We start from the raw sequence: 15,285 nt of genomic DNA, 5'->3' as shown, positions 1-15,285 counted from the left end.
CTACTTTATGTAAATGACTCTGATCACATTATCAGAGAGGTATGTATTGGTAATACGGTAAATACCACGTTGTTACTGTCAGTGGTCATAGTGGTGCATTAACCTTATAATGCCTGAATTATGATATGACTAGAAAAAAAGATTATTCTTGCTTTTTTCTTTTTCTCAGTGCTGAAATTAAGCCCGTAATTTCATTCAGTTCTGAGAATTATATATTATACAAAATTTTATTCAAACATAACAAAATCGTCGCGGTCGTCCTTTACGATATAAAATACCTGTATATATATAGAGTCTAATGTTTGTCCTGTACTGCGCTAGGCATAATGAATTGCAGAAAAATACCAAAACAAGTAACACAATTTTTTTTCCACAAAAAATACAATACAAAATCAAGTTACCAACTGGTTATCTGAGTATGTATCAACCATGACATTCAAGAATTTTCTTCATGAAATACAAAATAAAATAGTTTCCTTTACTGCAAAAGTATTTTTTGTGTGGGTGAGCAAACATTCAGTATAAAGAAAATGTATACTGAAGTTCTCTCTCTCTCTCTCTCTCCTGCCTGGCTCTAACTGGCTCTATTGGATATGGAGCTACCCATCTGATGCTGCTTGCTTACCTTGCTTAGATTTGCTTGTTCTCTTTCCCTCTATCTGTCTGTCTCTCTGTCTCTCTCTCCCCCTCCTGCCTGGTGCTTACTGGCTCTATTGGATGTGGTGCTGCCTGACTGATCCTGCTTGCTTGTCTTACTTAGATTTGCTTGCTCTCTCTCTCTCTCTCTTTCTCAGGAGGTTTAATTGTTTTTTCCTCTCTTTTGCAGTCATTTACTCGTATTTACCTTCTTGTCTTTCAAATTCTCTCTCTCTCTCTCTCTTTCTGTCTCTCTCACTCCTGCCTGGCTCTAACTGGCTCTATTGGATGTGGTGCTGCCTAACTGATGCTGTTTGCTTGCCTTGCTTAGATTTGCTGGTTCTCTCGCTCTCTCTCTCTTTTTTTCTTTCTTTCTCTCTCTCTCTCTCTCTTTCTGTTTATCTATCTATCTATCAGAAAAAAAAAAACTTCCAAAATACTCAACAGGATGACTGACTTGTGGCAGGTTCAATGTTACCTCGCTGTTGAGGTGTGTCCAAAGCACTATTTGTACCATCCACTAGAAAGACGAAGTGTACAAAATCATTACATACGAATAATCACCATGAAATGTGTGTATTTCACGTGTATTATGCCTGCTTTTCACACCTATACAGTCAGCAGTGACTTATCTACAAGTTCTAATTTTACAAAGCATAGCACTCACCTGTGAAAGTACATAAACAGGTGAAAACAGAGTAAAGTTGCAGCACCCCACACCAGCTGACTCTCTGTAAACAATGAGGCAAATATGCCAGATACTGCCAATGAGTGGTGTTGCCAACCCTTCCCCTGTGCTCAGTAGAACGTGACGTAATCGTCACACTCGCCAGCCACTTCATCTAGTAATACTAGTTGGTAATTTCTGCCTAGCCACCATTTATTTCAAGCGTTACAAAATCATTACGGCGGTGATATAGGGTTAAATATACGGCCATACTGTTTACATTTGGTACAGTATACAATTTGACTGCTGCACATAAATAAGTACACAGCTAAGCTCCAACCTGTGCTGCCGATGGTGCAAGGTGAAGGGCAGTGTGTGTGTGGAGAGCCAAGAGGAGCAGCTGTGTGGCTTGTAGGTGATGCCGGTGTTCAGTGAGACTCCACAGGGCCTCTGGGGCACCCACTAAAATACGAACTGCTACCGCTATAGAATAATGAGTTGTAGCAGTGGTGGCAGGGCTGAGGGGTAACAGATAAATACAGTATTAAAATGCAGAACAGCTGCTCAGGCACTCTGAGCAATTTATAAACATAATACAGAACATCCCTAGCAGCTTCAATGAATATCAAAACTATCATAAATAATACAAATAAAAAAAGAGCAAATGTTTATAAGTCACAGTAAACAGCAAATACAGTTTACTATATAATGGTACTCTAATATTCCTGTCAATTCCATAAAAATGGGGGGGGGGGGAATAAGTACTGTATTTTCACATCACTAAGACCTACATCTATCCCCCATTGCCTCAGTGGTCATCAGCAACCTTAGAAAGATAGCTCATGTCAACTTGCAACAACCATCACTGTGGGGCTGGAGGGCAAACCCAAGTTCAGCCACAACCCAAGTCATTAGGTGACGAGAAACTACACTGTGTGGCCAAGAATGCAAAAGCTTCCTTCCAGGCTTTAGAAAAAGTGATGTCTTTTTATGCCTTCTACCAAATCAATTAACCATGTCTCTGGGTAACACATTAGTAATGTGCAACTTTGTTATCACAGGACTGAAACAATGACTGTACTCTATTATTTTCACTCCTTTCACACTTATACCACTATCTAGTTTCTGCTTTCTTCTTCCATGTCTCTAACCCTTCCTCTACGAGAAAAATTTTTTGGCTACAAAAAAAATTCACTTCCTCACTTTACTTTGACAGTGTCAGCATCCAAAAGGAGATGGATGATGAACATCATCCCTGGAAGGTACTGCCATGACAATAGTGAGGGGCCATAAGAAAGGTAGTAGTAGAAATTGTAGTTGTTCCCTAGGCAGTCTGGCCGAACAGCCCCGAGTCCCTTAGGAAGGTCATGGCCAAGACCGGGCTTTCCCACAGAGCTCTCAAAGAGTGTATGTTGTGTTGTAGGCGTAAGTGATTGTGTGCAATGCAGTCTTCCATAATGTGCTTAATAGTATGGGGTGCTGTGTTGCATCCTGGACAGGCATCAGTGATGGAGTCATCCAGCCCCTTCTGGTAGCTTAAGAGGGCTGGATGGTGCCCACATCTCAGCCTGGCCAGGTGGACCCTGTCCTCACAAGGAAGATTGGATTCAGAAGGGTGGATATCAGAAGGCCGTGCATGCAGCTGTGTGTTGTCTATAAGTGAATGAATGGAGCGGCACATGATCCGAGTATGGATATGCTTCTGGAAGCTGGTCTGAGGTGGGCGAGGGGGGAGAGATGACAGTATTTGTGTATGGTATCGTGTGCTGGGTGTTGTTTTGATGTTCCCTGGTATGGGTGGATGTGCAGCCATGTAATATAGTGGAAGTTGTGAGTTTGTGGAGGCTGCAGCAAGAAGCTGGGTGCCTCTGATGTCTAGGTGATTCTTGACTTTGAGGACTTTGGTTTCTTGATTAGGTGGTCTGTGGGTGTAGTAGCTGTGCAGCCTGTGATTATTTTTAGGGCCTTGTTCCGTATGGTCTGTAGAGTGTTGTAATGTGTTTTGGTGAGGTTAGAAGCCCAGGCAGGGTTTGCATAATTCATCACTGAACGTATGAATTGTTTGTATACTGTGGTGGTTGTTTCTTTGTTGAGTCCGAATGTTGTATGGGCAAGTGACCTCAACGCATTGAGTCTTGGTGCCATTTTATTTTTAATGTTTGTGATGTGTTGTTTAAATGACACTGACGTGTTGTATGTTACACCAAGGATTTTGGGTGGGTGGGTGTGTGGTAGGGGAGTGTTGTTTATGGTGAGGTGTGGGATGTGACTGTGTTCTGCTGTCCAGTTTGTGAGAAGGGTCACTGTAGATTTGGCTGGGGCTATTTTGAGCCTGTATGTGGTGAACCATTTGTGCAGTGTGTTGAGGTAAGGCTGAATGATGTGTGCAGCTGTGTTTGCATTTTGGTGCGTACATGTAAGTGTTATATCATCTGCATAGGAAACTATGTGTATCTGTGGTGTGTGGGGTGTGGGTATGTCGTGCATGTATTGTTTAACCCCTACACCGCGGGCTTGTTTACCAATGACTTGCGTGTGCCGCGGGGTTATTTGGGCTCCGACAGACTCTCAAAAAATATTTGCCAAAAATCAGTTATTAGTCCTAGAAAAATAAAATTACATATGCTTATGGCACATACCTTCAGCTTTCTCCTGGAATGATTGTTGAGCCTTCGTCAGTTACCGTAGGACTTGTGGAGACCTCTGAAGTAGGGTAACGAAGTCTCCACTTTACACTTCCCGACAACCCGTAATATGATTACCACAGCCAGATACAAACACTATAAACACTATTCTACAATTTTCAAGTAGTTTGGGATCCATACTAAAAAAAAAAAACACTGTGAAAGCAATGGAAATTACGAGCGCGTCTGATCGTCGCACTGGCACTAGTTCGCTCTTAGTAGTCTGTCATTTATTATTCATAAAACCCCTCACACTTTATATTTCTATTACTATATAACACTTATATATATCTACAGTCTTTATTCATAAGTTTCCTTCAGTAGAATTAGTTTATTGTCACTGTAGGGATTCAATTTCTTTCAGTAAAATACGTAGCATTCACTTTCTCGTCCTGTATACTGGCATTGAGAGTGAATGTCACTTTCATCTTCACTCTCATAACTCATAGCATTCAGACATGCTAGAGTGAAACTTTCACTTTCATTACTCCTAGGGTATATACTCGTATTCTTATAATACTACTCATTTACATTTCTATTTACGTTCTCTATTTTATTTACGTTATTTACATTTCTATTTTATTTACACTGTGTTGTGCACTGTCACTTGAAATAACTTATAAAACTGTTTTCCATTGTTCACGAATATTTACATTCATTACTTTCACTTGCTGTTTACACATTATTTACACATTATTTACAATTCCACTTGCACTGTTTTACTCAATAGAAAGATCGAAGTCACTCTTTTATCAATTGTCAGCCCTTTACCTCTTTCCACACGAGGTTTAGTAGGGGGTAAAGGTCACAGGGCCATTTGCATGGGGGTGAAAAAAGGCCTTGAAGTCAGCAAGAAGAAACATATGTACTCTCACTTCGGAAGTTGAGAGTAACCTGATAACGGAGGGCTAGCGTGGAGGCCTGCTAAGGGGTTATTCAGGGTTACCAATATTATTTCTTGAAACAGCTAAGTCTAGCACTGATATGATTGGCAGGAAATCTAGACAATACATTATAAATTTGGTAGTTCCAGGTGAATGTAAATATCACTTAGGCTTCTCCCTTCCCTCCTTACATGTATATTTATTTCGAAAATAGATTAGAGGCCTACTTAGGAGATATATTTTCAGAGCGACCAATGTTAGATCTTGAAACATCTTTGTTTAGCACTGATATGATTGGCAGGAAATCTAGACAATACATTATAAATTAGGTAATTCCAGGTGAATGTAAATATCACTTAGGCTTCTCCCTTCCCTCCTTACATGTATATTTATTATGAAAATAGATTATAGGGCATATTTCAAGGGGAAAAAAACAGCGAAAATTAGCGAACGAGTGCACGTGAGGTGTTGTCAGGTGATAATTAGCCAATTCCAGGTGTTTGGCACTCTCACTTACCTTATTTCTTTCTTGTATATATTATTTGGTATAAGAATAGGACATAGGGCTTATTTCAATGGATGAAATCAGTGAAAAATTCCAGGGAAGATTTACTTAGCGTAGCACGGCCGGGCAGGCGAGAGGATAGGGTAATGGAGGGGGGGGTAGGGAGGGGAGTCAAGAACGGGGAGAAATGGCTAAATTGTCAACAATGGATGGGAGTACAGATGAGATTAGGAGTGCTGACTAGTGTTGGACATTGGCAGTACTGATAGATGATACAAGCCCCCACTTGGAAGCCCGGGTGAATTCAAAATAACACAGAATCACAAAAGCGACGCCCCGCGGTATGATCCCTTGCTCCCAAGCATCACGAAAGTGACGCCCCGCGGTTAAGGGGTTAAAGAGTGTAGGGGACAAAACAGATCCTTGGGGGACGCCGTTTGTGAAGTTTCCGATGTTAGAAGACTGACTGGCAAATGTTATGTCTGCACATCTGCCTGCTAAGTAGTTTGCCAGCCATCTTTTTGTGTTATTGTGCATGTTTGTGTTGAGTATTTTGTTTGTGAGGTTGTGGCGGGGGATGGCATCAAACGCTTTGCTAATGTCTAGTGTGATTAGGAGTGTTCTGTGTGGTGGCCTAGCTGAATTTATGCCATCGAAAACTCTCTGTGTAAGGTCTGTAAGAAGGGTGTTTGTGGAGTGTAGTGGCCTAAAACCATGTTGTGACTGGGCTAGGGGAATGTGAGGTGTGACTAGTTGTAGTACCAGTCGTTCAGTGACTTTAGAGGGGGTGCAGAGGTGTGTGATGGGGCGGTGTGAGGAGGGTAACGTGGGATCTTTCTTGGGTTTAGGGATAGTGATGATAATGCCATGCTTCTAGATGTTGGGTATTATGTTGTGTGAGTAGCTGTAGTTTGATATGTTGGTGAGTGCTTGTATGCCTTGTGGTCCAAGGTGTTTAAGGTGAATGTTGCTTATGTTGTTTGGTCCATAGGCAGATGAGTGCTTATGTTGTTAATGTTGTGCTCCATCTGGTTGTAAGCGAAAGGTGAGTAGTCCGGGACTGTGGGGAACTGTCTCTTACGTTGGATGATACGTCGGTCTTCGGGATAGGGGTTTAGATGGCTGACTTGTGAAAAGTGACTGATGAGAGTGTTTGCTTGTTGTTTGTTTAAGGGTATGGTAATGGGCCTTGCATAACACTCTCAGATGGAGGATTTAATCATATTTACACAATTAAAGTCTGGACTGAGAATTTCCAACATACATAACTCTTTGACACAACTATCGCCTATTTGATCTGATTTGAGAAGAGACGAGCCTTAAGCTTTTGAAAGATGGCAACTGATTGGTTGTCTGAGTGCATTCATTATTAATGATGCATTTTAAATTATTTATAATATGTGGGCTTCAATAACCATTTGATAATAAGAATGCCCAAATAAAATATTATATTTATATATCTATATCTATCTATATACATACCAAATAATTCTTTACATACATTAATATGAAATCGGAGCCTCTGTAAGGTTATCAGATGGCCGAAATACAAATGAAATTTTGAATTCTTGGGACAAAACAAAATACGTAAAGTTTCAGAAGTACTGTACTTTGATTTTTTCCCCCCACGTTCAGGCAAATCAAGGTAAATTATGTCATTAACGAGACATTATGAAAATCTGACCTAGTAAAACATCAAATTCCTTTGGAAAATCGCTGGTAAACACGAGTGAAGAAGCTATATTCTTATGTCACAGACATTATCCCACTGCCCATGCCTTGTCACAACCCTGTTGTAATTTGTAACTAAATATTCAAATCTAAAATGGAGAAGAACAGGGAGGCTTTAGGAAGGGAAGAGGTTGTATAGATCAGATATTCATTCTTAGACCTTTAGTGGAAAAGTTTCTAGAGAAGTGAAAGAAGTTGTGTGTGGCTTTCATGGATTTGGAGAAAGCATATGACGGGGTGGATAGACAAGAATTGTGGAAAGTATTAAGAATATATGGAGCAGATGGGAAGTTGTTGAATGCTGTGATGAGTATGTATGATGGTGCTAAGGCTGCAGTGTGTGTGGATGGCGAACTAAGTGAATTTTTCTCTTTGAAAGTTGGGTTGAAATAGGGATGTGTCATGTCTCCAAGGTTGTTCAATCTGTACATGGATGGGGTAATAAAAGAGGTACAAGGTAGGGCAGTGGATGTTGGAGTGGCCCTGATGAGTGTGGGCAGTGTTTGGAAACTCCCTGTACTGTTGTTTGCAGATGATACTGTGTTGTTGAGTGAAGACGAAGGGGAGCTGCAAGGCTTGGTGGACGAGTTTGGGAGAGTGTGTAAGAAACGGAATCTAAAGGTGAATGTAGGAAAGAGTAAAGTGATGGTCTTTGAGAAAGGTGAAGTCAGTGAATGTACAGTGAGGTTGGATGGTGAGGAAATGGAAAATGTAAGTACGTTTAAGTACTTGGGTAGTGTGATGAGTAAGGATGGAAGTTTGGAGGGTGAAGTGCTTGAAAGGGTACAACAAGGAAGAAAGGTTGCTGGTTCTTTGAAAGCAGTGATAAGAAACAGGGAAGTGAGCATGGAAGTGAAAAAGTTACTACAGTATATGACAGTATTGTGATACCAATTCTAACGTATGGAAGTGAAGCTTGGATGTTGTTGGAAGGACACAAGTCAAGAGTGAGAGCAGTGGAAATGAGTTATTTAAGAGGAGCCTGTGGAGTCACATGGAGAGACAGGCTGACAAATGAGGATATAAATGACTGTTGTGGTGTGGATGTGGATGTGATAGGAATCATTAGGAGGAACACACTGAGGTGGTTTGGTCATGTGGTGAGGATGGAGGATGAGAGACTGATGAGGAGAGTGTATGTGAGTGTGGTGGAGGGGGGAAGAGGGAGGGGGAGGCCGAGGATGAGATGGAGGGATGGGGTGGAGAGGTATATGAGGGAGGGGGGTGAGTTGGGAGCAGGGCAGTGAAATGGCGGGGGACAGGACGACGTGGAGGCGATCTGTTTGTGGCCACCCCATATGGGATTGAGGCATCTGGCAATAGTAGTGGTAGTAGTAGTAAAATAATAGAAAACCTACTGATGATGCAAAAGTTGACAGCATGATGCAAACTGACACGACAGCAAAACACTCTCAAGTAAATTTGAATATTTGTCTGCTTCATCAAGTGAGACATGCCATGCGGCTTACCCTCCCCCCATCTATCATTCATCAAATTCTGGGATTATGTTATATTTCATTGCAATTCTGATGTTACTACGTTATATTTTACAAATTATCGCAGTAATGACATAATTTACCTTAACTGGCCTGAGCGTGAGAAAAAAATCAAGGTATAGAAAAAGTCCTCTCATTCGGCATCTTCAGGACCATTCAGGTGCCAAAAGAGCAGAAACTGCCGAATGACTGGGGAAACCTGCCAAAATGTTTCTAGCAATCATGGTCGATCACCCTAGTGCAATCACAGTGTCTAGCAATTATTACTGGTCAACACTAAGCACTAAGTATTAAATGAGCAACTGATATTTAATGTATTTAATGATGCAATACACATGAACTTACCTTAACCTAGGTGTATTTATATATGTACAATGTAAAATAGGACGACAAAGTTTCCAAACTTTCGAAAGGTCCCACTCACAAAGCCAGACACTCACAAGACATGATGGCTGATGGCGCATGCAATGTTGGGAAGCAGAAATCTTCAAAAGCACTAAGATCAAATTCAAAACATGCTAAGGTATAGGTGAACTGGTCAAATTTTTGTAAAAAATTGGATTTCAGAATGAGCTAGATATAGAAGAAATCTAATATTTATTGGCACTAAATTATTAAGAAGCTAAATTATTACGAAAAGCGATAGATCTAGTACCAACACCACCAAATTGGCAACTATGGGCACACATGTACCAGGGACGAATCGGCAACCCCGCCGCAGGTTCCAATCGGCTCAGCATACAGTATGTGCCGGAAGAGCAGAGAACTTTTGCAATGAGACTATTTATGAAAACCTTCGAAAGACCAGAAATACCGTAAGCCCTCATGGAGGACTTTTACTGTACTCGTAAAACTTTACATGGATGTGTTTTGATTTGTTCTGAGAAAAGAATATTTCATACCTGAGAAACTTTGTAAGGCCCCATTTTTAAATTAGTGTAAACAAATAACTATTAATAATATTCTATTTGGGCAATCTTATCATCAAATGGTTACTGACACCCATATAATAAAAATAATTTTAAATGCTTCACTAATAATGAAAGCACTCGGACAACAAATCAGCTGCCAGCTTTCAAAAGCTTAAGGCTTGTCTTCTCAGATCAGATCAAATAGGCAATATAGCCTATTCCCTACAGTAGGCAGGATTCATTGACCTTGGATGGCAGCTGGGCTAGAAGGAAAACTTCCAGTTCAAACCAAGGCACTTTATATGGGCTGACAATGATAAGGCCATACAAGTATTAAAAATCTTGCCGAAGCAACTTGTTAGTGGCACACTGGTATTGCTGGTGAGGCATGGCAACAAGTATCACTGTAGCTGCCATTAATAGGTGAAAAAAGGCTAACACATAGGTGCATGGTCAAGGTCTTAAAAAAATCATTCTATCTATTGCCTGACACCTTACTCCCGTAAGAGGTGGCCACAAACAAATCACCTCCATGTCGCCCTGTTCCCCGCCATTTCACTGCCCTCATTCCAGCTCACACCCCTCCTCTCTCATTTACCTCTCCACTCCATCCCCCCCATCTCATCCTCAGCTTCCCCTCCCTCTCCCCCCCTCTACCTCACTCACACTCTCCTCATTAGTCTCTCACTCTCCATCCTCTCCAAATGGCCAAACACCTCAATGAATTTCTCCTAACACTTTCCACCACAACCACATCCACAACACAATGCTCCTTCACTTCCTCACTTATCAGTCTGTCTCTCCATGTAACACCACATGCTTCTTTAAAATAACTCATTTCCACTGCTCTCACTCTTGACCTGCGTCCTTCTGACAAGGTCCAAGCTTCAATTAAATATATTAGGGCTGGTATCACAATACTATCATGCTGAGACTTTTTTACTTCCATGCTCACTTTCTTATGTCTTATCATTGCTTTCAAAGAACCAGCAGCCTTTCTTCCTTGCTGTACCCTTTCAAGCATTTCATCCTCCAAACTGCCATCCTTACTTATCAAACTACCCAAGTACTTAAATGCTCTCACATTTTCCATTCCCTCATCATCCAGCCTCACTGTATATTCAGTGACTTCATTTACCATGAATACCATAACTTTCCTCTTCCCTACATTCACCTTTATATTTTGTTTGTTACACACACTCCCCTTCATCTTCACTTGACAATACACTACCATCTGCAAACAACAGTTCAAGAAGTTGCCAAACGCTGCCCTCTCTCATTAGGGACGCCATAACATCCACTGCCCTACCTTGTATTTCTCTTTTAACCTCATCCACATACAGACTGAACAACCATGGAGACATGACACACCCCTGTTTCAATCATGGAAATTTCACTCAGTTCACTATCCACATGCACTGCAGCATTAGTATCCTCATACATACTCTTCACAGCATTCAACAACTTCCTATTTACTCCATATATTCTTAATATTTTCCACATTCCTTATCTATCCACTCTGTCATATGCTTTCTCCAAATCCATGAAGGCTGCATACATCTTTCCCATCTCCAGAAACTTTTCCACTAAAGACCTAAGGATGAATATCTGATCTACACAACCTTTTCCCTTCCTAAAATTTCTCAGTCCTTCTCAAACAAATTCCTTGGTTATTCTTTCCTTATCTGTCTTTCCTTCCTTCATTTGCTCCTCTTGTTTCTGCCTACGGATGACCTTATACTCCCTCTTCTGTCTTTCTCTCCTTCATTCTTTCCTCTTCCTCTTGCCTATGGGTGCCACTACACTGAGTGACAAGCCAAATGGCTTCCTGTACACTAGAAAACCATTTACTACGATGGGTGGCAACCACATAACCAAATTATGGCCCCTGGTGATTTAGTGGGTAATTACAGCACTCAATCAGATTATGCCTGTGCAGATTTATATTCAAGGGGTGGTTGGGGTTTACTGCTCACATAATACCACTCAGGGATGAGTGAGGCTGGTCATTCTCATCTTTAACGTCAGGACCAACTTGCCTAGCCCAGCGCTCCTAATGAGGTAATGTAGGATTGGATGATGGATGGATGGATTGATTCCTGTCAAAAAGTATCCTACCATATACTTTTCCTAATACACTCAGAAGACAAATGCCCCTGTGATTACCATAAAATTCTTTTTCTCTTTTTTCCTTTGTACAGGGGAATAATTATACCTGACTTCCAATCCTTTGGGATTCTACCTTCTTCCCTGGCCAATCTGCACATCTTCTAACCCTTTATACTACTATCTCTCCCCCATGCTTCAGCATTTCACCACACACTCCATCAATTCCTGGGGCTTTTCCCATTTTGACTTTCTTCATTGCTTCCACTACTTCCAACCTACTGATCTCTTCCTCCCTTCTCACCTCCTTCCTTCTCCCACCCATTCCCCAGCTACTTGTATTCACATTACTTTAATCCTTTAAGCTTAACAGTTCCTTGAAGTGTTCTCTCTATATGCTTACTTTTTTCTCCTTCTCCACTAGCAATCTATCATTTTTTTCTTTCACTTTCCTACTAACTTTTTTATCTTCCTGTCTAACACACCTTACCTCTTTCCAGAACATTTTCTAACATTCCCTCCAATTTGGACTCAAATTCCTTCTAAACTCCTCATCCACTCTCTCTTAGTAATGTTTTCATCTCTCACTTCCTCTCTACATACAACTCTTTTCCATCTCTCAACTTCCTCCATGCCTCTACTTCCCATCCACTCACTATATGCTTTCTTCTTTTGCACCAAAGCTTGTCTCACCTCTCCATTTCACTATGCTGTTCCTTGCTCTCCTTTTCGTCTTCTCTTCATCCCACACTACCTCAAATGCTGCACAGATTCCATCTGTGAATATCTTGCACACATCTTAAACGTCCCCCATCTGCTCCAAATCATATTTACCCAATCGTTCCTCCACTTCTCCCTTATATTCTGCTTTTTTACCATCCTCCTGCTACCTTTCTACCCTCATTGTCTGGACTACTTCCTCTTGTTCTTCCCTCCTTCCATTCCTCCATTGCACCTGAACGTTGACTTTCACCTCCTCCAAGTGGCAATCAGAAAGTCCACTCCCCCAACCTCTGTATGCTCCTGCATCCATTACATACTCTCTCATTCTGTCATCCACACACACATAATCAATCACTGTCCTTCGTTCATTCACTTCACCACCCAACCTTCTCATCACCTGCCAAGTATACCTGTGGATCATTTTGTGCCTAACGAGGGTACTGGCTATCAACATCCTCCTCCCCACACACATGTCCACCAAAGCACTGCCACTCTCATCCACTTCTGTAGGCATGCCCTTCACCACCTAATCCATCCATCTTCACATTCCCCACTTTTCCATTCATATCTCCAATCAAAAACACAGTCTTTCCTTTCAAACTTTTCCATGAATGCTTCCACATTTGTCCAGAACTCTTCTTTCACACTGCTTGCACTACCTTGCATTGGTACATACACACACACACACTTGCCTACATTTTAAAAAAGGTAAACATAAAATGAAAATATGTTATGCACAAGGCCCCAAGCCAGCAATCTACCTTGTTGACAGTTGGTGATATCAGTTGCAAAATGTATACCAGTATCTTCCCTTTCCCTTCCTCCTCACTTCACAATGTGAGGCATGGATCCTAAATGCTAAGGATCACAACAGGGTGCATGTATTGAAAATTTAATACTTTCTGGGGGGTGAGATGATGTAACAGCATGAGAAATGACACATTATGAGAGATGTGTGGAAACAGACACAGTATGATGGAATGGATAGCCACCTAAGGCTTACAGTACTGTATTATTTCCATACAAAGAGACAGGGTGATGAGATGCTGCTAAAGATGAAAACGGATCAAAAGTAAAGGGAGTGAGAACAGGGAAGCAGCCAAGAAGCTGGAAAGAAATGGTGAAAGAGAGATTCTAAATAATATCTGAGTTCTGACAGTCCAAGAGGATGAGAAGCAGGTACTGTATACAACAGTTTCTTGCTGCAGCCTCCACAAACTCACAACATTCACTACAGTACATGGCAGCACATCCACCCACCAAGGAACATCAAAACAACACCCAGCACACGATACCATACACAAATACTGTCATCTCTCCCTCCTCGCCCACCTCAGACCAGCTTCCAGAAGCATATCCACGCTCAGATCATTCACCGCTCCATTCAGTCACTTAAAGACAACACACAGCTGCATGCACAGCCTCCTGATATCCACCCTTCTGAATCCTATCTTCCTTGTGAGGACAGGGTCCACCTGGTCAGGCTGAGATGTGGGCACCATCCAGCCCTCTTAAGCTACCAGAAGAGGCTGGATGACTCCGTCGCTGATGCCTGTCCAGGATGCAACACAGCACCCCATACTATTAAGCACATTATGGAAGACTGCACTGCACACAATCACCTACGCCAACAACACAACATACACTCTTTGAGAGCTCTGTGGGAAAGCCCGGTCTCGGCCATGGCCTTCCTAAGGGACTCGGGGGTGTTTGGCCAGACTGCCTAGGGAACAACTACTACTACTACTACAACAATTGGGGTGACACAATCTATTGGTCAATGACTCACTGCCAATGAGCAACAACTGGCATGAAATGAAGTAACTGAGGTAAACCACAGTGATCTATGACATTTGGTTGTGGATGTTTAAAAGCTTCTTTGGTGTTGACCAATATAATGCAACAGATAAGGGATAATGTGAGCAAATACTGTTGTTGCATCTCTTGATTTCAAATGTCAGCCTGCAACACCAAACATGTACTTAAAAATAAAAAAAAAAGTGGGGAGGGGGACAATTTTCTTAATACAGTACAAACTCAACTGTGAAATGCTTTTAATCCGAGTGAACTATATAAAAAAAAAATGTGCACAGTAATCCCTCTAATATCCGAATGCCCAATATCCGAACATCCCCACTAACCGGACATAATCATCCCGGGATCCAATATTCCCAAAATGGGCCAAAAACCGCAAAAAATAAAAAAAAATCTGACTTTTTTCCCTCCCATAATTTGAAATTGCCGCGTGGCGCCGAACAGCTGTTACACCATGGTCCCTTCACCCCTTCCTTCCTCCCCCTCCCCCCTTCCCTGTCAGGGTTGCCATTTGGTATTTTTCATTACCTAGTGTGGGCCAATTTGGTAATGAAAAATTCATTTGGTAATGAATCAGAATAATGCATTACCAAATGGATTTTTCACATGTATGAGGATATACAGGATGGAGATGGTGGATTGTTTGCTCTCTCTGATTAATCTGCTACCCTACATAGCGTGAAAATAATCACCATGGTGTTAATTATAAGGAGAGTGATTACATGTATTTCCACTTGTATATATAATTAGTGAAGAATAAATGCTAGCTTTACGAATTTGGTAATGAAAAGTTAAATTTGGTAGTGAAAGTTGAGCAGATTGGTAATGTGGCCATTGCGATCTGGCAACTCTGTTACCCCACCATCATCAACAGTCACAGCCTAACTCCGATTGAGAGCAGATGCTTATAGCAGTGCAAGCCACAAGTGCTTGTTTTTTGTGAATAAACAGTGAATAAACTGCAATACCTCACCACTAGAACACATGGGAATTTACAGTGTTGTGCAGTGTTAAGAAAATGAATTTAGAGTGGACTGCAAACTGGCGGTTCAAACCAGTCCAGGAGCCAGGGACTTGTAAGTACCCAGAATGTTTAATTTTGTATAAACTCACCTCTAAAACCTCAT

At 41.4% G+C, this 15,285-nt stretch overlaps 1 protein-coding gene across 1 annotated transcript in view; it reads right to left on the bottom strand.

The window, feature by feature from the left end:
* Nucleotides 1–15,285, bottom strand: part of Cog1 (conserved oligomeric Golgi complex subunit 1) — a 236,970-nt gene that overhangs the window by 196,143 nt on the left and 25,542 nt on the right. The window contains exon 3 of the mRNA XM_080268130.1: nucleotides 1,644–1,821. Within this exon, the coding sequence (XP_080124256.1) occupies nucleotides 1,644–1,821 (178 nt within the window). The remainder of the gene's footprint in view (nucleotides 1–1,643; nucleotides 1,822–15,285) is intronic.

The sequence above is a fragment of the Coenobita brevimanus genome, chromosome 26 (assembly GCF_032717465.1).
Source record: "Coenobita brevimanus isolate Jiangsu-jjx chromosome 26, ASM3271746v2, whole genome shotgun sequence".
Classification (NCBI taxonomy): Eukaryota; Metazoa; Arthropoda; class Malacostraca; order Decapoda; family Coenobitidae; genus Coenobita; species Coenobita brevimanus.
The sequence above is the reverse complement of the archived record's forward strand: the minus strand, read 5'-3'. Positions and strand labels throughout refer to the sequence as shown.